At 42.3% G+C, this 24,473-nt stretch overlaps 1 protein-coding gene across 14 annotated transcripts in view; it reads left to right on the plus strand.

Annotated features, from left to right (window-relative positions):
• Positions 1 to 24,473, plus strand: part of GRIP1 (glutamate receptor interacting protein 1) — a 694,619-nt gene that overhangs the window by 649,840 nt on the left and 20,306 nt on the right. For 8 of the 14 annotated variants that reach the window (XM_054696252.1, XM_054696250.1, XM_054696251.1 and 5 more), the window contains 4 exons: positions 50 to 244; positions 8,851 to 9,007; positions 9,854 to 9,965; positions 14,846 to 15,079. In XM_054696252.1, the coding sequence (XP_054552227.1) occupies positions 50 to 244; positions 8,851 to 9,007; positions 9,854 to 9,965; positions 14,846 to 15,079 (698 nt within the window). Of the gene's footprint in view, positions 1 to 49; positions 245 to 8,850; positions 9,008 to 9,853; positions 9,966 to 13,461; positions 13,546 to 14,845; positions 15,080 to 24,473 lie in introns of all 14 variants that reach the window. The other 6 variants (XM_054696249.1, XM_054696248.1, XM_037514035.2 and 3 more) reach the window with 1 other exon arrangement.

Here is a 24,473-nt window from a genome sequence, read left to right on the forward strand (position 1 = left end):
TTTTACTTAAGTTTATTCCGGTATTTATATCCCTTTCCTCTCTTTAAAGCCCAGTCAGCATCAAGTCCCAAGAAATTCCCTGTTCCCAGCCACTTGAGTGACCTGGGGGATGTGGAGGAAGACCCTTCTCTTGCACAGAAGCCAGGCAAGCTCACCGACATGTACCCCTCTGCTGTGCCCAGCGTAGACAGTGCTGTGGACTCATGGGATGGCTCTGGAATAGACACCAGCTATGGGAGTCAAGGTATGTCCAGCTTTGGGCAACAGAGCTCATTATCATTGTCAAAACCCATGTTTCTCAAAGATCACCTTCTGTTTCATGGAAACAGTATTTATTTTACTTGTGTCTGCATCAGTGCAATGATAGTAAACACATCTATTATACATTGCTTCCTCCTTATAGCTGTTAAGTCATGAACATTTGTCAAACACTAGCAGGTCCCTTATTCGATCTGCTGAGGTCCCAGTGTTCAATCTGCAGCTTGTCCTTCAAGTTTAGATTAATATTAGCAAATCATGCAATAAGGGGTTTCACTGGTGACAACCCCCATTGTTTTGATTTTGTAGCAAGCTTTCCACAAAAATGGATTGGGGGTGCTGGGGGTAGGATTAGCCAGTGGTTTATGACCCCATTTATTCCAGCCCCCTTCTGACTTTTAATAGAAACTAGTGGTGGTGTCCCCAAATTCTCATGATTAGAGAGTTGTAATCACAATACGTAAAAGTATACAGGAGATTGTTATTCACAGACAGCATCTTCATGTCAAGAAATATGACCTACCTTAAAGGTTAAACCTCACTAACAGAATGTAAACATACAAAAAGTATTAGACTGAGTAGAATAAGAATGAAAAGCTGCTTTTAGAAATCTGTTTCCTTCCCAGTGATATGTAACATCAAAAGACAAGGGTGTCAAAAATTCTTTGCAATTCTCATTGGAGTTTCACCTTCTCTCTAATGCTTTGTATAAATTCCAGCCTCCGAATCCCTTTGTCATGGGTTTGTTAATCCGGAAATGAAATACATTCATCAGCATTTGGGAAAACACTAATTTGGATATGAGGGTTGCCACCTTACTTAGTTAATTACTCTTAGGAGACTCTGTATCCAGTTTGCCCTCTATTTGGTTCTCCTAGTGTGCCTTTGCCTGTGTCACTCTCTTTCAAATCTCCTGCAGGCTAGGGAAAAATGAAAGAAAATGATATATCAAGTCATTGTCAAGTCTTTGTTTGTTAAAGATGGTATTGACATTTGGTGGAGACCAAATTTTGAACACCCAGAATAGAAAAGGAATTTAGGTTATATGGCAATAGGTCACAATACCTGTGGTGTAATACTTACGACGAGTCAGCTGTACTACCAAAGTAACAGATATTCTCATTGCCTGAGAGTTGATGGGCCTGCAGAAGACACTCTAGATAAAGGACACAAGTCAAATTATTAGTGTAGACCCTGACGTTTATTTATTAACATGCTTGTTTGTTTATTGTTTATTGTTAACGTGGAGGCTTTTTTGTGACACAAAAGACTTTTCTAACCAACAGATTTTTATGAGGAGACTATTGATGTGAATGAGTTCTCCCCAGAAGGTGATGTGTAAAAACTTAGCTAGTCTGTTCCTTTACCCTACAGGATCAGGAACATGACTCACATATTAAGTATAAGATCTTTCCCTCATTATTAAAAAGAACCAATTATTGTTTCTGAAATAATTGAAAATTTGAAGTCCTCCTAGACAGGGAATGGTAGTCATAATAATATGAAATCTGGCATTTATAAATGAGAAATCTTTAGGAGTTTGAAGAGGGAGACTAAGAGTTAGAGAAAATGACACCACAGGCAGAATTGAAATCCTCCAAGGTGATAAAATAATTGTCACAAAACCTCACATTTGTAAAACACATTAGCGTTTACAAAGCACTTTCACATAACAGATCTCAAGCAAGTCTCATGGTGAACACAGAAGTCGAAAGGCCATTGAAACACAGGGCGTTGGTGATAAGAAAGGATATAAAGGTCCGAGGGCTGGAGCACCTGTGGTGGCAGGTTGCTCCCTAAGAGGGAGGCAGCGCTCCCGTCTCCACATAGCTCTGACAGCTACAAAGTTCTCAGTTGTATTGAGCTGAAATCTGTCTGCCTGCAGCATCTGCCTATTAGTCCTAGTTCTACCCTCAAGATCATCGGAAACTACACTCACGCCCTTTCTGCTTGACAGCCTTCAGATACCTAAAGACAGCTATCATGCCTCTTTTGAGTCTTTCCTTCTTCAAGCAACATAGCTCCAGTTCCTTTAACTGTTCCTCATATGACTTACTCTTGAGTATATCACCATGGGAGCTTCTCTTCTGAATATGTTCAAGTTTAAGGCTATCCTGACTAAAATGAAATACTCAGAAAGCAAAGTCACACAATTGTCTGACAGCCCAGAGCAAATGCAGGCTGTCATCATCATCCTTGAAGACAGAACCTATCACTGCAGCTACCTCGACATAAGAATTTTGGCCATCTCTTTGTATCTGTCATTCATTTTGAGCATTTTTTTGCCAAGATCTAATCTGTGTTTTTTTTTTTTTTAATTTACTTATATATTAGTTTAAAACAGATCTCTCCAGACTGTGCTTGTGAAGTTGACTTTTAAAATACAAGACATATAAATATGCTTGATTTTCCTAGTAAATATCATGTTGAGCTATAGATCTCTCTCTGACCTGTCCCTCCAGCTTCTCAACAGACTCTACTGTATCCCAGGAGGACCTGGAACATTCCTACTATGCCTTTCAACCCATGGTAGTTGCCCTGTTTCCAGGAGATGTTGCATTTTTTTTCTTTGGGTCAGGAATTGATGTCTCTGCAACCACATTTTTCTTATTCTCTGCTGCTTGTCCAAATTGTCAAGCTCATCTTTTTCATTCATTCAACAAATATATAATGTAATGTCATCCCTTTTTGTTTTGAGATGATTTCTGAGGGAAGATAGAACTACCTTTGCTCTGCCATTTTAAAACCACAGTCTCATCTAAACCCTGGCTGTTTCTTGGCAAGGACAATTACAAATAGTTACATGAATGCATGAATTTATTTTCTCATTCCTAACAAAATTAGGTCTTCAGGAAACAAATTTGGCAGGGAATTATCTGGCTCACTCTCTTATACTAAAACTGGCTTCCAAAACTGAAAGTAATGGCAAGAACTACAGTCCCAAAATTTTAAAGTTGAAGATTGAATTCTAAAACTGTTCTCTAATTTCAGACTTTATGAATTTAACCCAACATTGTTTAGTTTGCTTTTCAAAATTAATCCTGAATGTGAATCAAGAGTTACAAATAGAAGATGTTAATCTGTACTATATTGTGGAAATGCAAATAGTACAATGTTGTACTACAAGATTTTACAAATATCTGAAGTATAGTTACCCTGAAGATAAAAATCATTACATATATCAAAATTTCATCTGTTTTCAGAAATGTGTATGTTGGGGAAGACCTGGTTTTCATTATGTAAATGAATAAAACTAGACATACTCTCTATAAAAGGAATCTAAATTGAATTGTATACCTTGTAATACTTTTCCTGGACCACCATGACAAAATGCCAATGATTAGGTGGCTTAAACAACAGAAATTAATTTTCTTATTCTTCTGGGAGCTAGAAGTTCAAGATCAAAATGTTGACAGGTTGGGTTTCTCCTGTTAGCCTCACTTCTGTGCACACACATCTCTGGTGTATCTTGTGTTTGTCCAGATTTTCTCCTCTCATAAGGATACCAATCCACTGGATAAGGGTCCAACCCTTTAGACTTCAGTTAACCTTTATTACTTCTTTAAATGCTCTGTGTCCAATTATGGTCAGTCGCCTTGGGGGCTAGAGCTTGAACATGAGTTTAGGGAATGGGCTGTACATAGTTCAGGCCATTCCATACCTCACATGATTCAAAGAATAAAACCAGATATTGAAGTGGAAGGAAAGGGGCCTCCCTGGTGTTGCAAGGGGTTAAGACACACCCTATGAAGCTGTCTGCCTCCACTGCAGCACGAGTTTGATCCCTGGCCAGGGAGCTACCCACATGATACAGCAGACCTCTCCTTCCTCACCCGCGGCTCCCCTCAGCAGTGTCTTTCAGTCAGTCCGCCTGTTCTGCTCCCTACTCTGTCTCTGGTGAATCCTCCTCACCGCCCCCCGCACCTCTGGCCTGTACCCCAATTCTTGTATGCATAAATAAATAAATCTGTGAAAAAATGAAGTGGAAGAAAAGAAGGAAAGGGGGCAGGGAGGAAGAGAAATGAAAGAGGAGGAAAAATGTTCAACTCTAAATTAGAAGAGTGATTACTTAGGAAATGCATTTTAAAAAGTATTTCTGTTTCAGTTGATCTCTTTCATCATTTTAAATTTAAAATCTAGTTTCCAGTATTATACCCATATTTGAATTATTTGTGCTTAGTACATTATTCAGTAAAATCAGTCTTTGCTTCTGGCAGATGATTTTTCTTACACCTGGACTGCCTCATGTATTCCATCCCTTCCATGCTTTCTAAGTTTGACTCCTGTGGTCAAAGGCAACTCCTCGGAGTTGTTAGCTTCTTCTTAACTTTGGCAACCGGCTTGCCTTTGCTCAATCCTGACTTCCCACTGACAGTCCCTATTTTACCAGTATCCCCCTGCATCAGCTAGGGATTGAGTTCACCTACATATAAAAGCAAAGTGAAATGATGAGTTTAAACAAGATAGGGATTATTTTTCTCCCGCTGCAATGAAGATTCTGAAGAAGCAGGTGCACCCATGGTGTCATCAGGATGCTGGCATTCCTACTTTCTGCGAGCATAACATCTCATGTGCCTCTCCATTGCCTACCCCTGCCTTTGTTATGAAACCTTCATTGGACCTGAAATATTTACTTCCTGACTCATCTCCTTACTTTGAGGTTCTTAACTTTCCACATTACTATCAAGGATCATTAGAAAAACTAAATCTAATATTTCACTCCCTTAAAAACTCTCTTGATGGTTCTCTCTTGTTATAGGATAAAGTCAAAGGTCCATAGTTTAAAATATAGAATTCTTTGTACTTTAGTCCCCAACTACTTTATCTCTAGTCCTGACACTTCCTGGCAGTAATTTTTATTCTATACATCCCTAACTTCTCAAAGCTCTTTAGAAAGCTTTGCTCCTCAGTACCTAGAGAGCACCAGGGGTTTTCATATGTTAATTCACCCCTTTATCAATTTTGAATCCTTTGAGAAATAGAAATTGGAGTCAGCCATGGATTAAAATATCAGTGGGATTTTTTTTCTGTAAAAGCTGAATTGCACCTACAGCCAGAATCAGAGTTATTTCCCACCCCTAACCCAAGTCTAGATGTTGGGACTTAAATGAGGGGGAAGTGAGATCTCTGTGGCAAACCACCACCCAGCATCTCACTTGGGTTTGGTTCAGCTGCATAGACTCAACGCCCTGATGGTAAAGTGACTTAAATCATAAAGAAATAGGACCACAGCCCGAGTCTGTGCCTAATGCAAACATTTCGAGTTCCATTCCTAACCCAACGGTTTGAATGTCACCCCCTTTCTTTGCCCCACTTTGTTGTACTGCACCATCATTTAATCGTGTTTATTAAGACAAGGCGTCCTTGCTATAGACAGAGATGCCTTTCAAGGGGTGCATTTCCTGGTTATGATGCTGTGCGTCTGCTCCTGTCTCCAAGAACAAATAATAGTTGGAAGGAAAATCAGAAGGTTAATCTGCACAGTCTAAAACACATTGGAATTTCCCCAGGGAACTGAATGGTCATGTGGGTTAATACTTATCAGAAAAGGATACTCCCAAGAGGAAACTGCCATTTAGCATTTGGCTCTTAAGAGAAATGAGGAGCAGACTTCCCCTGACTCTTTATATCACAAAACTTGAGATTTCTGGGGGTTGCTTTATTTGGCTTTATTTGGAGAAAATGGATGACCTGTCAGAGGGAGCTGGGAGAAACCCAGTATTACCAAGTTAACCTCCTTCAAGAAGAGAGAGTGCGCCTTCATTCAGCACTGGGATGGAAAACCACACTTTTGCCACAGAAGACTTCTTCCCAGATGGCTAGCCACACTTCTGCAGTTATCTGAGAGAGAAAATGAGATGTGACCTGTAAATGTCTCCTCTGCTCCAAAGGCTTTTAATCCTTGGTGTCCTCAAAGAAGTTTCGCAGAATGTTCCTATCAGGTGGCTGTGAGTGTGTCCTGGGGTTCAGTAGATCAAACCCTTTTGATCAGAGAGCTTTATACTTTTACATCTGCTTTTCCTGGGCTTCAACTAATTGTGAGGATGGCGTGATAGGATCCCGCCAGTGGAGGGACAAGGAATGAAGAGGAGGAAACTGGGACATGATAGACACAGTCATCTTACATGATGGGGGAGTGCAGGGGGCTCTACCTATTTGCTATATTAAGTGTTTCTAAGCACAGCAAGAAATAATATATTCTATTGCAAGCCAGTACACACATATAAACACACCACACACAGACTACTATTCATAATGGGTCATAGCAACCTGGTGAATGAAGCCAGGTATGGCAGTTACAGCCCAAGTTATAGAGTCATCCCTGCCGACAAGCTCATTTGAACTCCCCTAAAAGAACTCTGAAAAATTGCGTACACCATCACAAATGTAACCACTTGCAATCAGTTTATTGTTTTTTTTTAAGATTTATTTTTATTTATTTATATAAGCACTGGGTACAGTCAGAAGCGCGGGAGGGTGAGAGAATTCACCAGAGCCAGAGCAGGGAACAGAACAGGCTGACCAATGAAGTACACTGCTGAGGGGAGCAGCGGGCGGCAGGAGAGGTCTGCACACCATGTGGGACCCTCCTCCGGTGGCCGGGGAGCAGCCAGGGATCGAACCAGCGCTGCAGAGTCTGCGGGCAGCTTCTCAACCCAGCGCTCAACCGCTGCGCCCCCCCCCCCCCCCGCGAGGCCCGCAATCAGTTTATTGTAATGTGTGTGTGATTCAGCTCAGATTCATGAAAAATATCCATTATATAACCTAACTGCCAAAGCCATTCCTCTCTTTCTCAACCATCAAGTTAATCAGACTTAACTCCCAGAAAGGAAATCAGTTTTCATTTTGCAATTCAAATAAAACTAATAAAGCGCCCACCTCCCCAACCCCAACACCGCAATTCTGAGTTCTGCAATGTGGATGAGAGCAGGAGGCGCCGGGTCGTGAATCGCAGCCTGGCGGAGATGAAGCACTGCTTCTGAGGGGCCCGGCCCAGAAGTGTGGTTCTCCCAAACTGCCCCGATTTGGCTCCTGGGAGTTTTTATATCCCAGAGCCAAGCTCCCTCCATGGTTTCAGATGGATGTAGAATGTGTCTTTCATTTGTAAAATGACAGATAACCCGGGCCTCCCTGGAGGCACAAGGTTAAGACGCAACCTATGAAGCTATTTGTAGCCACTGCAGTACCAATTCGTTTCCTGGCCTGCCAGGGAGCTACCCACATGGCGCAGCAGACCTCTCCTGTCTCTCCCGCTGCTCCCCTCAGCAATGTACTCAGTAGATCTGCCTGTTCTGTTCCCCACTCTGTCACTGGTGAATCCTCTCACCCGCCACACCTCTGGCCTGTACCCCAGCTCTTGTATGCATAAATAAATAAATCTTTTTAAAAGAATGACAGAAAACCCATTATGAAAGGGGAAATAAGGAGGGAGAACTGGCAGATCCCAGGCCCCGGGGCTTTCTCAGTCAAGTCAGCGGGAAGTGGAACTTGACTTCTGAAACTCCATCCTCCACCAGCTATGCTGGGAACCCCCAGGAATATTGCAGAGATCCCCATTGATTTAAGCCTTTCGTATCCTCATCTGTAAAATGCAAATGGTAGTACCTATCTTTGATGACAGTTAAGAAGAAGAAATTAGGTGACACAAGTAAAGCACTTAATGAAATTCTGAGTACACAGTGAATACCCACTCTGTGCTCACTCTTGTTTTTGACCCTCCAGCTCACTACAGTGCTGTTTCTCATTGGATAAAGTTATCTACAGACTCATCCCTAACATGGGGGGCCCCAGAGCCGTATCCAAGCTCCAGCCACACCTGCACAGCCAGCTGCCTCTTGCACACTCCTGAGGGCTTTAATCCACATCTGATGGGAAATCCCACTGTCGAGAGACTTGGGAGGCATCCACCCCGGAGGTGGACACAGGACTATCTGGAAATGAAATTTAGGATGAAGACTTTCACAGCTTGCTCTGAAAAACGTTGGGTATAGGTCTTGGATGTGTAGCTCCTGGCCTAGCAGTTTCCTACTGAAACGAAAGAGGACAGCACTTTCCAAATATGCAAAACACAGGCGCAGCTCTGGGGCCCCTCCATCTTGGACCTACAGTCTAGGGGTCTGACCTCAGGACTGTTTGAATCAGTGGGGGTAATATGTGTGAATGTGGACACACCATCACGATGACTTTATGATCCCAAGTTCAGTTCAAGGCAGCCCCCTCAAACAAACCAAGGGAAACCCTAGGAAAAGATAAGTTACTGCACAGACCCTTTTTTTTTTTTTAAGATTTATTTATTTATACAAGCACTGGGTACAGTAGCGCGGGAGGGTGAGAGAATTCACCAGAGCCAGAGTGGGGAACAGAACAGTCAGATCGACAAAGTACACAGCTGAGGGGAGCAGCGGGCGGCAGGAGAGGTCTGCGTGCCATGTGGGACCCTCGCCGGTGGCCGGACCCTTGAACCGGTGCTGCAGAGGCTGCGGGCAGCTTTGCAGCCCAGCTCCTCAACCGCTGGGACACCGGGGAGGCCCTGCACAGACCCTTTTGCAGATATTCTCAGAAACAGAATATAACCCCCTATTTTTGTTGCAGGCACTGGCTTTCAGGCCTCGGGCTACAACTTCAACACCTATGACTGGAGGAGTCCTAAGCAGAGAGGCAGCTTGTCGCCAGTCGCTAAGCCTCGAAGCCAGACTTACCCAGATGTGGGGCTGAGTAATGAAGACTGGGACCGGTCCACAGTCAGCGGGTAAGCTTTCACACCAGCTACCGCTCCATCCAGACTGCTGTGGGGTTTTAGGGGCCAGATCTGAACCCCTCTACTTTCCATGGCACATAGAGAATGCCAGCATGCCAGCATTGCCTCCTTGAAACCACCTTACGCATCCATGCAGCCCCATGGCAGGATTCTAGAACCTGTGCCTGCCCAGCAGAAGTCTGCCTGCACCCTCCTCCCAACACACACACACACACACACACACACACACACACACACGCCAGGGACAGAGCCAGAAGTTCCCTGATGAAAACAATAGCACAAGGGAGAAATCAGCTGCAATCAATACTCACTCTAATTACCTTTTGTTTATTTTATAGGTAGATTCAAGTTAACTTACATTTAAAAAAAAAAAGGATGCAGATTAGTAACCATTATATTTTAGCATTTTATTCCTTTCCAAACTATTTTAGGGAAATTCATTAAAAGCAAAAGCACTTAGCTGATCTGTGTTAATGCTTATAGTAAGTGGGAAAACACATTTTTTTCTCTCGAAAAAAGTTTGATTCACTTTTCCTTGTCCATGGGGCAGCTGAAAGATCTTCCCACACAGATGCGTTACTGACATTGGCTCAGCAGCAATGGGGCAAGTTCAGAAATGCAGTTAGGGAGTCCGGGTCCCTTCCTCCCCTTCTTCTGCACCCTGAGTTTCCTCAAGCATTGGTACCTTGGAACTGGCCTTACTTGGAGATCACAGCTGAAGGAAAGACAGGTCCAAATTAAATTTGCTGTATTTTTGTACAAGATGAAAGAGATTCTCGACACAGGAAAAAAAAATATTTGGCATGTTCCTAAGCCAGACTGTGTTTTTGATGACAGTTTTGTAGGGGCTACTGATGGGACGGATGCCGAGCAAGAAGAGAACTTCTGGTCCCAAGCACTGGAGGATTTGGAGACCTGTGGACAATCAGGAATTCTGAGAGAACTCGAGGTAGCCTTGGCCCCGCTACTTACTTTTATTGTTTCTACATTCATGTTTTTGGTCCTTTTGAGTTTGCACTTATCACACCAATTCATTTAAAAGCTTTAACCCCTTTCCACAGGAGAAAGCTGACAGGCGTGTGTCTTTGAGAAACATGACTCTCTTGGTAGCTACCCTTTCTGTTTATATTTTTGCTTGTGAAGCTGCCTTCCCTGCCCCCTTGCCTCTGGATAGCAATTTGATTTTATACAATGCAGTTGAAAGTATTTATTTCCCCACTGCCACCCCCTCCCACCCCCGAGCTTACTGACTTGTGGCTTCTGCCATTGCTCCCTGCTAACCCTGACTGTATCTGTGTCCCACCAGATTGCTAAGGAGCGAGCTAAGTCTCCCAGCAGTGGCACATCTCATTCTCTATCTTGCTTTAGAAAGGTTTCTTTGGCATGTTTTCATTTGTACCTGGTATAGAAATTAATTTGATTGTTAAGAGGAACATAAGAGGAAATTTTATTTTGTTTTGCCCTTAAAGTAGAGGACAATGGTGAAAAAGACCACTGTTTAATAAGCAGCCAAAACATTACACAGTATTTTGCTGTGAATTGCAAATCCCGATTCTGTATTAACTTAGTGTGAATTTGAGACATTGCGGTGAGACAGAGGGTAATAGCTGAGCTCCTGGGGAGTTCTTTGATCAAAGCTATGAATTTGCTGATGGTGCTCACACTTTGGTCTAGGAAGTCCTGGACTGTTTCCTTTTATGTTCTTTTAAATTTTCTGAGCTGTAAAAAATAAAATGGCAAAAGTCTCATTTTTATTTTGATGTCATATGAGGTCCCCAAGTCACCATAAGGAATGTGAATGGCATAACTGGGTGAAACTTGCAATTCAAAAATGATTACTCATCTTTATATTATTTTGCTTCTCAATTGCATGTGTGGATACTTTATGTGATTCTAATGTTTGTGGATCTGCAAAGAGAGCTCTGAAGAAAACTCTTAGTTTGAATTTGTAAACATCACAGTATTACGTGGCATGAATTTCTGCTTCAGAGCACAGGGAAAGGACCTGGAGATGGATATTCCTATAGAAAATATATTAAAATCTTAGTAATTGATTCCTTTTTGTGCAACTTTCAAAACGAGTAGAATGCTTTAATAGCATTGGCTTATTTAAACTTGTACCACTTCCTGTATGTAGAATAACCAGCAGAAGGGGCTCAAAATGGAATAATGAACTGAGTTCACAAGTTTTGAACATACTGTTGCTTTTGGAAGCAGGTTTTGGCTCAAACACCTTTTTCATTGTGCATTTGACACTTCTCTTTTGAAGGTGCAGTTATTTATTCTTTTAAAGACTTCTTTTTATATTAGGTAAAATGAAAATGATGTAAGAAGTAATACAATGAGATTGTGCTTTCATCCAGAAATTGAATTATCTAATGAAAACAAACCATCAGCACCGGAGTTATATTGTACCAGAATATTTGTTTTCTCTAAGAGCTTCGGGTAGGGGTAGCTCTTGTGATTATAAATTTAGAAAGGAAACAGGTTGAATTTATAAGCAACAGAAATTAAAGCCTCAACTAAGAAGAGTGAATGGCAAATCCATAAATTAGTCTTTACACTTTTATCACAAAGAATATTCATTTATTGGTTTAAATGAACTCTGATCCTTTGATTGGAAATGCTACCATCAAGAAGTATTATTGGAGCTAGGTTTATGCATATGAAATTTACATCCAGTATAAAAAGTTAAAGCATACTGTAACTGTAATAAATTTAGAAAATTAGCTAAGATGAAAAATTATTACAATTGAAATAAAAATGAAAATTATACTAGTCATATTCCCCACTGAATAGAAATAATTTAGATTCTACTTTAGCACTGAAAAGTGAGTTTTAGCAAAAAAGAAAGATTCAAATTAAGACATGGAATAAGTTACTTAATCTCTCTTATCAGATACTTCTTTAAATTATGGAAATGATAATGAGTAATGTTTACATGGCACTTAACACAACTTGTTACTTAGTAAATTGTTCAATAGAATTTTTTTTTTTTAATTTTCTAGAGGCATGTCTTATTTATTTATTTATTATTTGTTTGTTTGTTTGGTTTATACATGCACTGGGTACAGTCAGAAGCGCGGGAGGGCGAGAGAATTCACCAGAGCCAGAGCGGGGAGCAGAGCAGGCAGAAGGACCGAAGGACACTGCTGAGGGGAGCAGCGGGCGGCAGGAGAGGTCCGCGTGCCATGTGGGACCCTCCTCCGGTGGCCGGGGAGCAGCCGGGGATTGAACCGGCTGCAGAGGCTGCAGGCAGCCTCGCAACCCAGCGCTCAACCGCTGCGCCACCGGGGAGGCCCTCAATAGAATTTTTTTTTTTCATTTTTTGGTGAATGAACTTTGCTGTAATTATTATTATAACAGAGGAAGGCTTAACTAAACATCAGTGAACTCTTGGACATACCCCTCATAGTATCAGTTATCTTGATGATAATTTTGAAAGAGAAAATTATAACTGTAAATTGTGAGTTGTTCCAAAAGCAAGCAGGCAATACATACTCTTGAAGCAAATACAAATCCTAGAGAAGTTAAAATAGCTGTTTTTTTACTTTTCTAGTTTTTATATTTGTGTGTTAATTTTCATGTTCCTTCATAAATGTCACTAAGTCAATTGAAGTTCTCTTTGAGCAGTCAAATTGTGCTTTGAAACTTGAATTAAAGAGTACAGAGAATATGTGCTTTCTTCTATCAGAACCCTTTCTAGATCAGCTTTATAACTTCTGGTGTGGCTGAGACTTACCAGAGCAGAACAGTTTTCTCCAAGTTGTAATGGTTAAGTATTTTTCTTCCAATATGTTTCCTGCTGTTCTCATAAAAAAAATAATATAAAAAATAGACGTTTTCAAAGCAAATAACTAGTCTGAGTAGATGAAAACAATAAACAGATGATCACTGCAGTAAGAAAACTGGGTGCTTTCAGTGATAGTAGATTAAACTAAGAAATGACCTATGGGAATTAGGTGCTAAGAAAGGATATTCCATGTCATCAACAAAGTTAATAATCAAAAGTGTCCACTTTTAAAAGTTTTTTCCCCCTGAAATAAGCCATAATATGGAGACTCCACGCTGATTTTAACATGAGGGGGTTTTATGTACTAAAAAGTCATTTTTATGTTTTGAACTAATACTTGACTGAGAAGCAGCATACCCTAGTCAAGAATAAAGGTTCTGGAGTCAGATTACAAAGGTTGCTTAACTTATCCAGTCATCCCTTGCCTTCACTACAATGGAGTGATATGATAATTGTAATGCTTACCCTATGTGGTTATTATAACAATAATAATACTTTATAGACATACATATATGTAATGCTTATCATATATCAATGTTCAATGAGCAGTAACTTACTTTTATAATTTTCTTTTTTTCAAAAGTATCAATGAGGTAACTGATCTAGTCAGAGTATTAGTAATTTTACTTATTTTGTTTTTTTTTCCCAACAGAGTTGTAGCTATATCTACATTTGCTCCTATACTTGGCTGTCATTCAAAGATCTTGTTAGTGGTGTGTGTAGAGCTGAAGACCAGGTGAATCTTGGAATTATAAAATCTTAGAAAGATAACAAATTAGGTTTTTCCAATTGCTGTATTCCCTCCTCAGCAATAATTTTAGATAGTGTCCTTGGCTCATTTACTATGTAGGTGACCTTGGATCAATCGGACCTTTTGTGTCTCAGTTTTGTCACCTGTACATTAAGAAGGACAATAGTACTTACTACTTCACTACATGATTAAATGGGTGAATACATTCAAAGGACTCAACAAATTATGCTTCTGTTGTTTTTAGCATTGTGATTAATGTAAACCACTGACTCATGTTGTACCCAGCAATATGACATACACAATAGAACTTGCATTCTAGTCCCATGATTTCAGGTAGAGTCACTGATGCTAGTTTACCTTCATATAACCATCAGATTAGATTACACAGCTGGCTGCCAGCATATTTTCAAAAGTCTAGCAACCTCTAATGATGAGAAATGAGCATCCCCCAAATCACACTAGTTTCAAATCCACTTCTGACACTCATTCATATTTGGAATCTAATCTTGCCATCCCTTATGAGTTATACAGGGAGCATATTTGAAACTGAGCAGACTTTTCCAATTCACTGGTAAAATCCACTCCTAGTCTCATAGCTTTTGAGCAAAGGGTTGAGTCTACAGCATAATAAATGATTTCTCTTCATCCAGTCTGGAAGAGCTTACACAGAGGCTATTTCTTTAAGAAATGTTGACCTACACCTGTGTTGTGGAGGCCAAGCTGTTCCACAGACTTTCTGGGGCAGACCACTTGGTGAAGGAAAGATGGTATATCTGCTGGCAGGGGGCATGGTGGAAGCCTTTGGTTGCGTATCACTATAGCCCTTCTTTTCAGCCAACTGCGACGTTCAGTTGGGACTGGAAACAGCCTGGTCCCCACTGAGAAGTTCTCAGTTCATTTCTGTAAGATGTATTGGAAGGGGCCTCCTGAATCCCATCTGTTGAGCCCACTCAATGGAAAGTTAATGCTTAAAATGTAGTTTGCAGTAAGCAAATGTTAGCGCTTTTCAATTTGCCTCAAAACTGCCAGGAGTGGTATTTGATTAAATAAACTGAATCACTTAAGTACTTAAATTGGATTTAAGATGCACATTGTAAATGTCAATTGCAAAGCATTTTCCTAGACTTCCATAGTTCAATTAGTGCGTCCATTCTCCGGCCTTTGTTTATGCCCTGAAGAGACTGTATTTTGACTGGGTGGAAGGAGAAATGTGCTTAAAGTTGAACAACCAAACCCTTTTCTTAGTCCATGGTTTAATTGTTTCTGAAAATTGTCAATGCCGCAGGCAACAATTATGTCGGGGAGCACGATGAGTTTGAATCATGAGGCCCCAACACCTCGCAGTCAGCTGGGGCGACAGGCCAGCTTCCAGGAACGGGGCAGCTCTCGGCCACACTACAGTCAGACAACTCGGAGCAACACCCTGCCCTCGGATGTGGGCAGGAAGTCCGTCACCCTGAGAAAAATGAAACAAGAAATAAAGGAGATCATGTCGCCAACACCTGTGGAGCTGCACAAGGTCAGGAAGCGTCCCGCCCTTACCTAGGGTCACGTGGGTAGCATGAGCGTCCTCTTGCTAACCCCGTGGTGACTATCTATGTGGGCTCAGCCCAGGAGAAAAGCCAGAGCTTAAGGGCAGACCGTCAGAGACTTTGTTCTCCAATCTTTTGGCGGCTACCCTAAAACAGGGGAAATTGTCTTGCAAGCAGTGAATTGATCACAAATATATTTATGGCCAGACTTTTCTTACAAAAATTTGAGGCTCCAGTTTTGCACAGAGGTTTGAGGAGTTGGTTTGTAAGTGTCATAGCCTCGTAATGTCACTGCAAAGGGGTTTCTGCCTTAATGTGAGAAGGTTTAGTTCTTAATTACAGACTTAGCAGTAGATGGTTATATTATTCAGGGTGCAGAGGTCCCTTTAAGACTTAATTTTGGTATTTTGGTTCAGAACAGGGTAAGCTCTTCTTATGTTCCATCTCTGCCTACAGTAGCTTCATGGAAGAAAATCCAATACTGCATACAGCAGAACTGCAGGGATCGTGGCGGAGTTTAAACAAGGCATATGTCAGTGATAGTGTTTACAGAACCTGGGCCAATGAGGATAGTAGTAGGGAGAGGTATGTGGCTTTCTTTTTAGAGCCAATGCTTTGTTTTTAGTCAATACATAGGTGTAATGATGTATTAACAAGCTTACCCTCTTCTTGAGAGCCCAGACTCTCTCTGTAGTTAATAATGTATTTACTACAAATTAATTTTTGTCTTATCCAGAAGTGCAAATAAATGGCAGCTTGAAGAGATAACAGACCAGTAACTCCCTTTTTCTTATAAAGACTCAAGTTTCCCTAGTCGCCATTAAAGCTAGCTATTTATTTGGCAATCGACAGAGGACATTATGAAAGAAAGGATTATATAGGAAGCTGGGTTCTGAACTTTGTCTTCCAATCCTGGGTTTTATTCTCACACTCACTCGTGTATTCATTTAACACATATATTGTACCTTCATTTACTTAAAGACTACTGTGAAGCCAGGGAGCACATGTCTAGCGGAGAGACAGTCTGAGAAACAGTGGGACTGTTATAGTAGGGTAAGGACAATAATAGAGGCAGACTGGGCTGCTTTGGGGGACCAAGGGTGGACCCTAACCCGTTAGAGAAGATACAGGAAAGGCTTTCTAGAAGTAGGTGTTGACTCTATGGGAAGATAAAAGATGGAAGGACATTTCAACCATAGAAAAAGCATGTGCAAAGGGAGGTCAAAAATTGTGGTGCATTGAGGGACTCTAACATGAACAGAGCCTAGAATCAGTGCCTGTGTATCAAGAGGAATTGTAGACTTAACAGAACCACCAAGAAGTTTCTGACATTTTAGGATGGGGACCCAGGTTTAGCCCTTGCCATAAACTAGCTTGTTCAGCTAGCTACCCTGAATTGCTATGTCTGGTAAACACCAGCCTTCACCCCCATCACATATCCTAATATGACAAACAAAATTAGGTGGCGCTAAAGACTCCAGTGACGATTAAATTGCAGAAGGCTGCATAGTCAATGCTAATTCTGTTATACAAGCAGGCTGGCCCCTCCTGATTTTCCCCTAGTGTCTGGAACAGCTACCTTTCCCTTGTCTCCAAAATTGTACTGTCCAGGTAGAGAAGAATATGCTTGGTTACCTACTCTTCTTCAGCATCAAAGGGAAAGTATACCAACATGTATTGAGTGCCTACTATGTGCTGTTTTTCAGTTGTAGCCCTTATAATTACCTTCATAACAGATACTTATTATCCATGTCGCTACAGGGTAGAGAAATAGAAAATATAAAATAGTCATTTCCTTTTTTTAAAAAGATTTATTTATACAAGCACTGGGGTACAAGCCAGAGGCACGGGAGGGTGAGAGAATTCACCAGAGACAGAGTGGGGAGCAGAAGAGGCAGAAGGACCGAAATACACTGCTGAGGGGAGCAGCGGGCAAGACAGGAGAGGTCTGCCATGCCATGTGGGTATCTCCCTGGCCGGCCGGTAATCAAACCGGCGCTGCAGAGGCTGCAGACAGCTTCATAGCACTGCGCTCAAACCGCTGCACCACTGGGGAGGCCCAAAATAGAGTCATTTCTCCTGGAGTGAAGCAATCTCCTCAAGGGAAGATTATTGAGAGTCCAGTAATGAAAAAGACCTGCTTCCCCATCCCTCTTGAACTGAGAACATTTGGAAAAGACAATGAAGGTGAACCAGATGTGCAAGTTGCTGTAGCTGAGGTTTAAAAAGTGACTGCTGAAGACAGATCTTGTTTAAGAAGGAAAAAGGCAACATCACATCACCAGCACACGAGTACTGGTGGGTAGGCCGGCAGAACATTCGTGTGGAGATGTATGAATTGGGAGCCACAGGGTCACAGACACAGATGTTTTTTCCCTTCACTTCAGTCCCTTCCCCTGAATGGTAGCAATAAGTCCATTTCCTGTGGAGTATCACTTTTTTTCTCTATTGATCCCAAACAAATAAAACTCTCAAAAATGGATGGTGCCCATTCTTCTTCCTTTATAAGATGCCTAAAATGATCTGGGTAAGTGAAAAAGTAGCAGAGAGGCGCAAGGGGTTAAGATGCAACCTATGAAGCTATCCACAGCCCAGTGCTGCAGCACGAGTTTGATCCCCAGCTGGCCAGGGAGCTACCCACATGGCACCGCAGACCTCTCCTGACTTGCCCGCTGCTCCCCTCAGCAGTGTGTTTCAGTTAGTCTGTCTGTTCTGTTCCCCACTCTGTCTCTGGTGAATCTTCTCACCCTCCACACCTCTGGCCTGTGCCCCAGCTCTCGTATGCATAAATAAATAAATCTTAAAAAAAAAAAAAAGAAAAGAAAAGAAAAGAAAAAGTAGCAGAGAAACTTACAGCCTGACCATGTGAAATTCCTGGAGTGGTTTATGCTCATATAGTAGTATCTTTTCTTTCTTTTTTTTTTTTTAAATTTGCTGGTAAACACTTCTAATTTCCAAGTTCTTGACAGGAGAAATGATCACTGGAATAGTCACTGTGCTCAGAGGAAGTCCAGTGATTGTGCTATCTCTTGCATGTGGGTACCTTTGGAAAACTGGGATTACCTGACACTTAAAAGGCACCATGATTTGTTGATGGAAATGAACCATCCTCCCATTGGTTTGCTCCTCGCCTGTACTAAATCTTTGTAAAAATTCGGGAAAGGCGTTCTTTCAGGTGGTGGGATGGAGTGGGGCCCAGAGAATTAGAAAAACATCCCTCCTGAAGTTGAAGATAAGCCCAACACCAGAGCACAGTGAGGGCTGGTTTCAATTTCCTGAGCCCCTTCTGTGGACTTTTCCAAAAGGATGTAGTGGAGGACTTCCCGAGGGGCCATGAGGGACAGAGTGGAGAGGCTGGGGGAGGGAAACAGCACACCATTCTGAGGATGCTGGTGTTGTCTTCCTCCTGCTGTCTCTTGTGGCCCTTTGCCAACTGGTGACAGCTGTCTCCATGAGAACAAGTTGTGTACCTGCTCGTGTCACAGCCAGCACCTGCAGACTCATACCATTTTCGCTATAAGCTGGATAATGAAGATATGCACTAATGGGCAAGTATCTATCCCTGTTCCTAGGGAGGAAAAAAAAAAAGCAAAGCTGCTCATCTCCAGGTGATAAGTTATTAACATCATCTTAATACAGAAAGAATAAAATGTGGGCTTACCCATTATTTTCAACCCGCTCATCCTCACCATTTCTTCTTGTTATGTCTCAAGCTCTACTGGGTCCTGACAGGTCTTTCTTTAAGTGGTTCAGATTCATTTATGAAACCAAAAAGCTAATTGTCCTTCCTGATACCTGAGAAAAAAACAGAGAAACACAATCTTGTTAGAGGACAACTGCAGGGGAACTTCACGAGCACAGAGGCAAAGTAAGCAGTCTCTTAGTGTCTTCAATTTTTTTTAATATTTATATATTTTTACACAAGAGTACAGGGGTACAGGGGTACCCTGGGTACAGGGGAGAGGCCCGGAAAGGTGAGAGGATTCACCCGAGACAGAGCGGGGAGCAGAACAGAGCAGGGAGCAGAACAGGCAGCCTAACAAAATACACTGCTGAGGTGAGCAGCAGGCAAGACAGGAGAGGTCTGCTCGCCATGTGGGTTGCTCCGAGGCTGGCAGGGATCGAACTGGCACTGCAGAGGCTGTGGACAGCTTCACAGCGCTGCGCTCAACGAGCTGCACCACTGGGTAGGCCCTGTGTTCAATTTTTAATAGGATTGGTGTCTAAAGAAAGAGAGAGAGAAGAAAGGATTTCAAATAATATTTTCCCCATAAAACTCCAAAAATTGGGCCTCCCTTGGTGGCGCAGCGGTTGAGTGTTGGGCTGCGAAGTTGTCCACAGACTCTGCAGCACCGGTTCGATCCCCGGCCGCTGGCAAGGGTCCCACATGGCAAGCAGACCTCTCCTGCCACCCGCTGCTCCCCTCAGCAGTGTACTTCAATCCTTCTGCCTGTTCTGCTCCCCGCTCTGGCTCTGGTGAATTCTCTCACCCTCCCGCGCTTCTGACTGTACCTAGTGCTTGTATAAATAAATTAATTAAAAAAAAACCTCCAAAAATTACCCATTCCCTCATGGGAAAATACCAGTCTTATAGACTTGGCTCAAAGTGGGGTGACTGAGGCTTGAGAGCCTGCCATAAGTCTCAGAGGCACCTTCTGGCAAGGAACCACAAGAAAGGGGGTTAGGCAGGTTCCAGATAGCTGGAACAGAAGGAAATAGAGAGAATGCAAGATATACCACATATCCATCATGAATTCAAGATAATGACTGTCACTGTCTCTGCTTGGGACCAGCAGCAGCCTCTCTACATGTCCCTCGCCCAAGGTTCTTTCAGGCAAGTTGGGGCTGCAGAAACAAAAGAGGAAAAACAGGAAAAATGTTCAATTACAAACCATTCTTAACTCCACCCCTAGTTCCCAGTGATCCTCTGTTCAGGAAGTCAGGTCAGGCTCTGCTGGGAGTTGTAACCCTTGGCTCCTGAGATCTTGTCAGCATGGAAACAGAAGGCGGGCAGGGTGTCCATGAAGTCGCTGGGGTGGAAATCATTCAGAACACCATTCACTGGCTCCGTTTGCTCTTTACTGGTCCTCTAACATTTTTACTTCCTTTTTGTCTGTGTGGACGGGGGAACTGGAGTCATGATTGGAACTTAGTGGGCAGGCTTGGGAGGACAGTGAAGGGGTCACAAGGAAGTGATACTCATGTCCCCTTATATTGTTGCCTTTTGAATTATCTTGGCTGAGATGCATAGTTCAAAATACATTTTATCTTATATTTCTTTTTTTTTAAGATTTATTTATTTATGCATACAAGAACTGGGGTACAGGCCAGAGGTCAAGGAGTGAGAAGATTCACCAGAGACAGAGTGGGGAACAGAACAGGCAGACTGACTGAAATACACTGCTAAGGGGAGAAGCAAGCGAGTCAGGAGAGGTCTGCCGTGCCATGTGGGCAGCTCCCTGGCCGGCCCAAAGATTGAACTCATGCTGCAGGGGCTGCGGATAGCTTCACAGTGCTGTGCTTAACCCATTGCACCACCAGGGAGGCCTTATCTTATATTTCAACACATATACCCAAACATGTATGAATAAATTGAAAAACTACACATTAACATTTTCAGTGTTTTGTTTCTTTTCTAATGTGATCACATTAAGCTGATTTTGAGATTTATTAGTGGATTTCCACCAAAGTTTTTCTGACCACAGCTGCACATGGCAGTTTGAATGAGAACTCCTGATGACCTCTCCCGCCATCACATGGGGGACTAGTTAGAACTCAGCTTCCTCAACCCCACTCACAAGAGGCAGGATTTTGGGGGAGTGCAGGTCAAGAATCTACATTTTAGGAATCTTTTCAATGAATTCTTTTGTGCCCTAAAGATTGAGAAGCACTCGCTGCCTCAGGCTATGCTAACTGGAGGGGATTATTCTGTTTCAGTGAAATCATAGGCAACAGCTAGGTGGCTGGGTAAGGAGGAAATGAGGTTGTGTCTTTGGCCCTGGAGCTTCTGGATTTTATCTTTAAAATGAATTCTGGTTTCTCCTCTAGCTTATTGCAGATTCTCGCTCTTTGCAGATAAGCAGCCTGTGATTTTAGCTACAGTTCATTGATAACCCTCTTTCCCTTCTGAAGCTTAAATATCCTTTGGGGTCTACTTAATCTATTTCTGAAATGAATTCTAGCTTCACTTCTCTGTGCACTTTAAGGCAAAAGAATGTTGTCATTGGAACATTTGGCCTTTTTTTAAAATAAGGTTATTAACGTTTCCTTTTGCCCTGTGACATGAATCATTCAATACAGTGATACTTCTTAATTGTATACAGCTATTTTCATACACCTTTTCACAGATGGGTCTTAAAAAAATTTCCAGCTTCTGCTTTTTTTAATGGCCACTAGTGGCAAGACCTTGAATATTTGAATCACATATAAAGAACCCCTTTTTTACTTGTAGCTGCTTTTGCTACCATCAACTTTTCCCCAGCCAAGTTCACTATCATTTTCAAGCTATTTGAGTGTTTTTGTGAGGGAACTTTTGTTCTTGACATCATAAACTTGTATTACTCTGTGAAAGGAGTGTCATTTTTGTTGTTTAATGCCAGCTTCTTTTGGAATATTCTCCCCAAGTCAGGAACAAGCCCAGCCCTCAAAGGAAATATAAAATGGAAATACATATGTGATTTGGGCCCATGTTTCTTTATTTGCCAAATATTCAGAGTTAGTGCTCAAGGTCAAGTGAGTCCATATTGCCATGCCCAGCCCTCCAAATAGCTAGTGTAGAATTGGCTTACAATGGAAGTCACTAAAAGCTAAAACAACAAACTGAATATATGAACTTTTTATTTTTGTCTGCCAATTTTGCTAGATCCAACTTCTCTTTCCTCAAGCGAGGAGTGATGAATTGCAAGAACACAGACTTTGCTCTCTGAATTTGATCAGAACAGTTTGTCATTCACCATGTCATCCTCTGGGTTTGCTCATTTAGCAAAGAAAGGCATAGATCACCTTTTATCAGGAATGAAGACTTCACGAATACCATTTCCTGGTGAAATCCCCATCATCCAGTCTTGCCTCAATCATGCAGTGGCGGAGACCTCCCTGGTGGCACAATGGGTTAAGCACAGCATGTGAAGCCCTCCGCAGCCTCTGCAGCACGAGTTCAATACCCAGACGGCCAGGAAACTACCCACATGGCACAGCAGACCTCTCCTGTCTTGCCCGCTTCTCCCCTTAGCAGTGTATTTCAGTCTGTCTGCCTGTTCTGTTCCCCGCTCTGTCTCTGGTGAGTCCTCTCACCACCACCACCATCCCGCACCTCTGGTCTGTACCCTAGTTCTTGTATGCATAAATAGTAAATCTTTAAAAAAAAATCATACAGTGGCAGAAACCCAGAAATGGAGATTCTCCTCAACATACCAGACCCAGATGACTGCCTTAGGGACTCCAGAGACGGAGGTGTTACCAAAATGAGAATCTGTTAACAAAGGGAGATATATGTGTGTCTAGTTTATTAGTAACTATCAATCTGACGAGCATATTCTTTCCCTGCAAAACAGAGATGGCTAGCAGTCGGGACATTGTAGAGAACATGGTTGGTACAGGGGTTGGGGTTTGGGTTGTATATTTTAAATAAGTAATGGCATCCCACCCTGACAGTCTTCAGAATGCATCATTTCCATCAGCTTCCCTTGTCTATGATTCTGCTAAAACATACTTTTCAAAATTAAAAAAAAAAAACAATTCTTGTAGAAATGATTGGCTTGTGTCAAAAAAAGATACCATTAATGAGGATGAATGACAGCAAGATGACAAGGCTTATTCAGAGGGAAATAAAAAAACTTTCTATATATCTCAGTCAATGGGCGGCGGGGGGTGAATACTGGAATAAGATTTCCAAGTTAGAATTAAAGTTGCACAATGATTTATAGGGAAATAAAAGAAACCCTTTGGGGTTATCTTTTCTAATGGACGGAAGTCATTTTCATCTCTAACAGACAACTCATTTGCATCTTCTCATTTTTCTATTAGTTGCCTTCCACCTTTGCAGAGTCTGAGCCCCAAGCAAGAGAAATAGCAAGTTAAACAGAATTGTAGTCTTTTAGGCTCAAATGACCTTGGCAGGCTTGTTAGAGTTCTAGTGTGCCTTACCTCTCACTTTGTTTATTCACCTTATCACTCTGGAAGGGGCCCACCATCACCTCTCTCCACTCTCTTCAGAAATATTAACAGCTTCCCTTAAGTTTAGTTCTGACCTTGGGGTCATTCACCTCTTCCTGGTTTCTTTCATTGATCTCTTCTTTCATCTTTGTATGTGTTTGTTATGATCAAATGTGTGTATTTATAAGTTGTAAGATACAGTGGTTTTTAAAGATTTATTTATTTATGCATACAAGAACTGGGGTACAGGCCAGAGGTGTGGGGGCTGAAAGGATTCACCAGAGACAAAGTAGGGAGCAGAACAGGCAGATCTACTGAAATACACTGCTGAGAGGAGCAGCGGACAAATCAGGAGAGGTCTGCTGCACCCTGTGGGTAGCTCCCTGGCTGGGGATCGAACTCATGCTGCAGTGGCTGCGGATAGCTTCATAGGTTGCGTCTTAACCCCTTGCGCCACCAGGGAGGCCCATAAGATACTGTTTTATCAGGAGGGTATTTCACTTACAGTGTAGCACTCTGGGAGTCACTGTCAGCCTAATGTCCAGGTCCTTGTGGAGGCTACTCCACTAGTGTCCTCACCCCCATTCTGCCATAGCAGTGTCTGGCAGGGTTTGGCCACATTGGTAAGGCCACATGCTAGTGGATCCATGATGGTCCAGCTTGTCTTTCTTTCCCTTAGTTGGGGTACAGAGCTCTTTCCTTGTAGAGGATCTTTGTAGCGTTGGACCACAGCCCTTCTTGGAATGAGGAAATATAATCAAGACTGCTAGTGCTCGGTGCCATGGGAGGTTGGTCAGCTGTGTTTGTCTTCTTTCCTGAATGACAGTGAGCCTTGCCCCGAAATCCCACAGGATGGGTGGAGGGCATAATCCCATGCAGAGATGCAGGGGGCCCTGAAACAAGGATGCCCACACAGGCCTAAGGAGAATGGAGGTCAGTCAGCACAGAGGGAGTGTTTAAGGGCAGGGAGAGGGATACCCCAGAACCCCCAAACCTGCCTGCTCTAAAACAGGTTTTGCCCCCTGCTGCAAGACAACACATATAGACCTTTAATGGAAAGGAACTTTAATACAATTAGTGTGCTATACAGAAAAGACAAAGAATATAGTTTCCAAAACAAGCACCCAAAGTTACCTACAGCCTGGTGGCTGGCGCAAGAGGAATGGGCCCTCACAGAGCTGACAATAATTGGTGACCCTCAGTTGCCCAAGGTTGGAAAATTTGGAG

The sequence above is a fragment of the Talpa occidentalis genome, unplaced genomic scaffold (genome assembly GCF_014898055.3).
Source record: "Talpa occidentalis isolate TD23 unplaced genomic scaffold, MPIMG_talOcc4v2.1 talOcc4.16, whole genome shotgun sequence".
NCBI classification, from domain to species: Eukaryota; Metazoa; Chordata; class Mammalia; order Eulipotyphla; family Talpidae; genus Talpa; species Talpa occidentalis.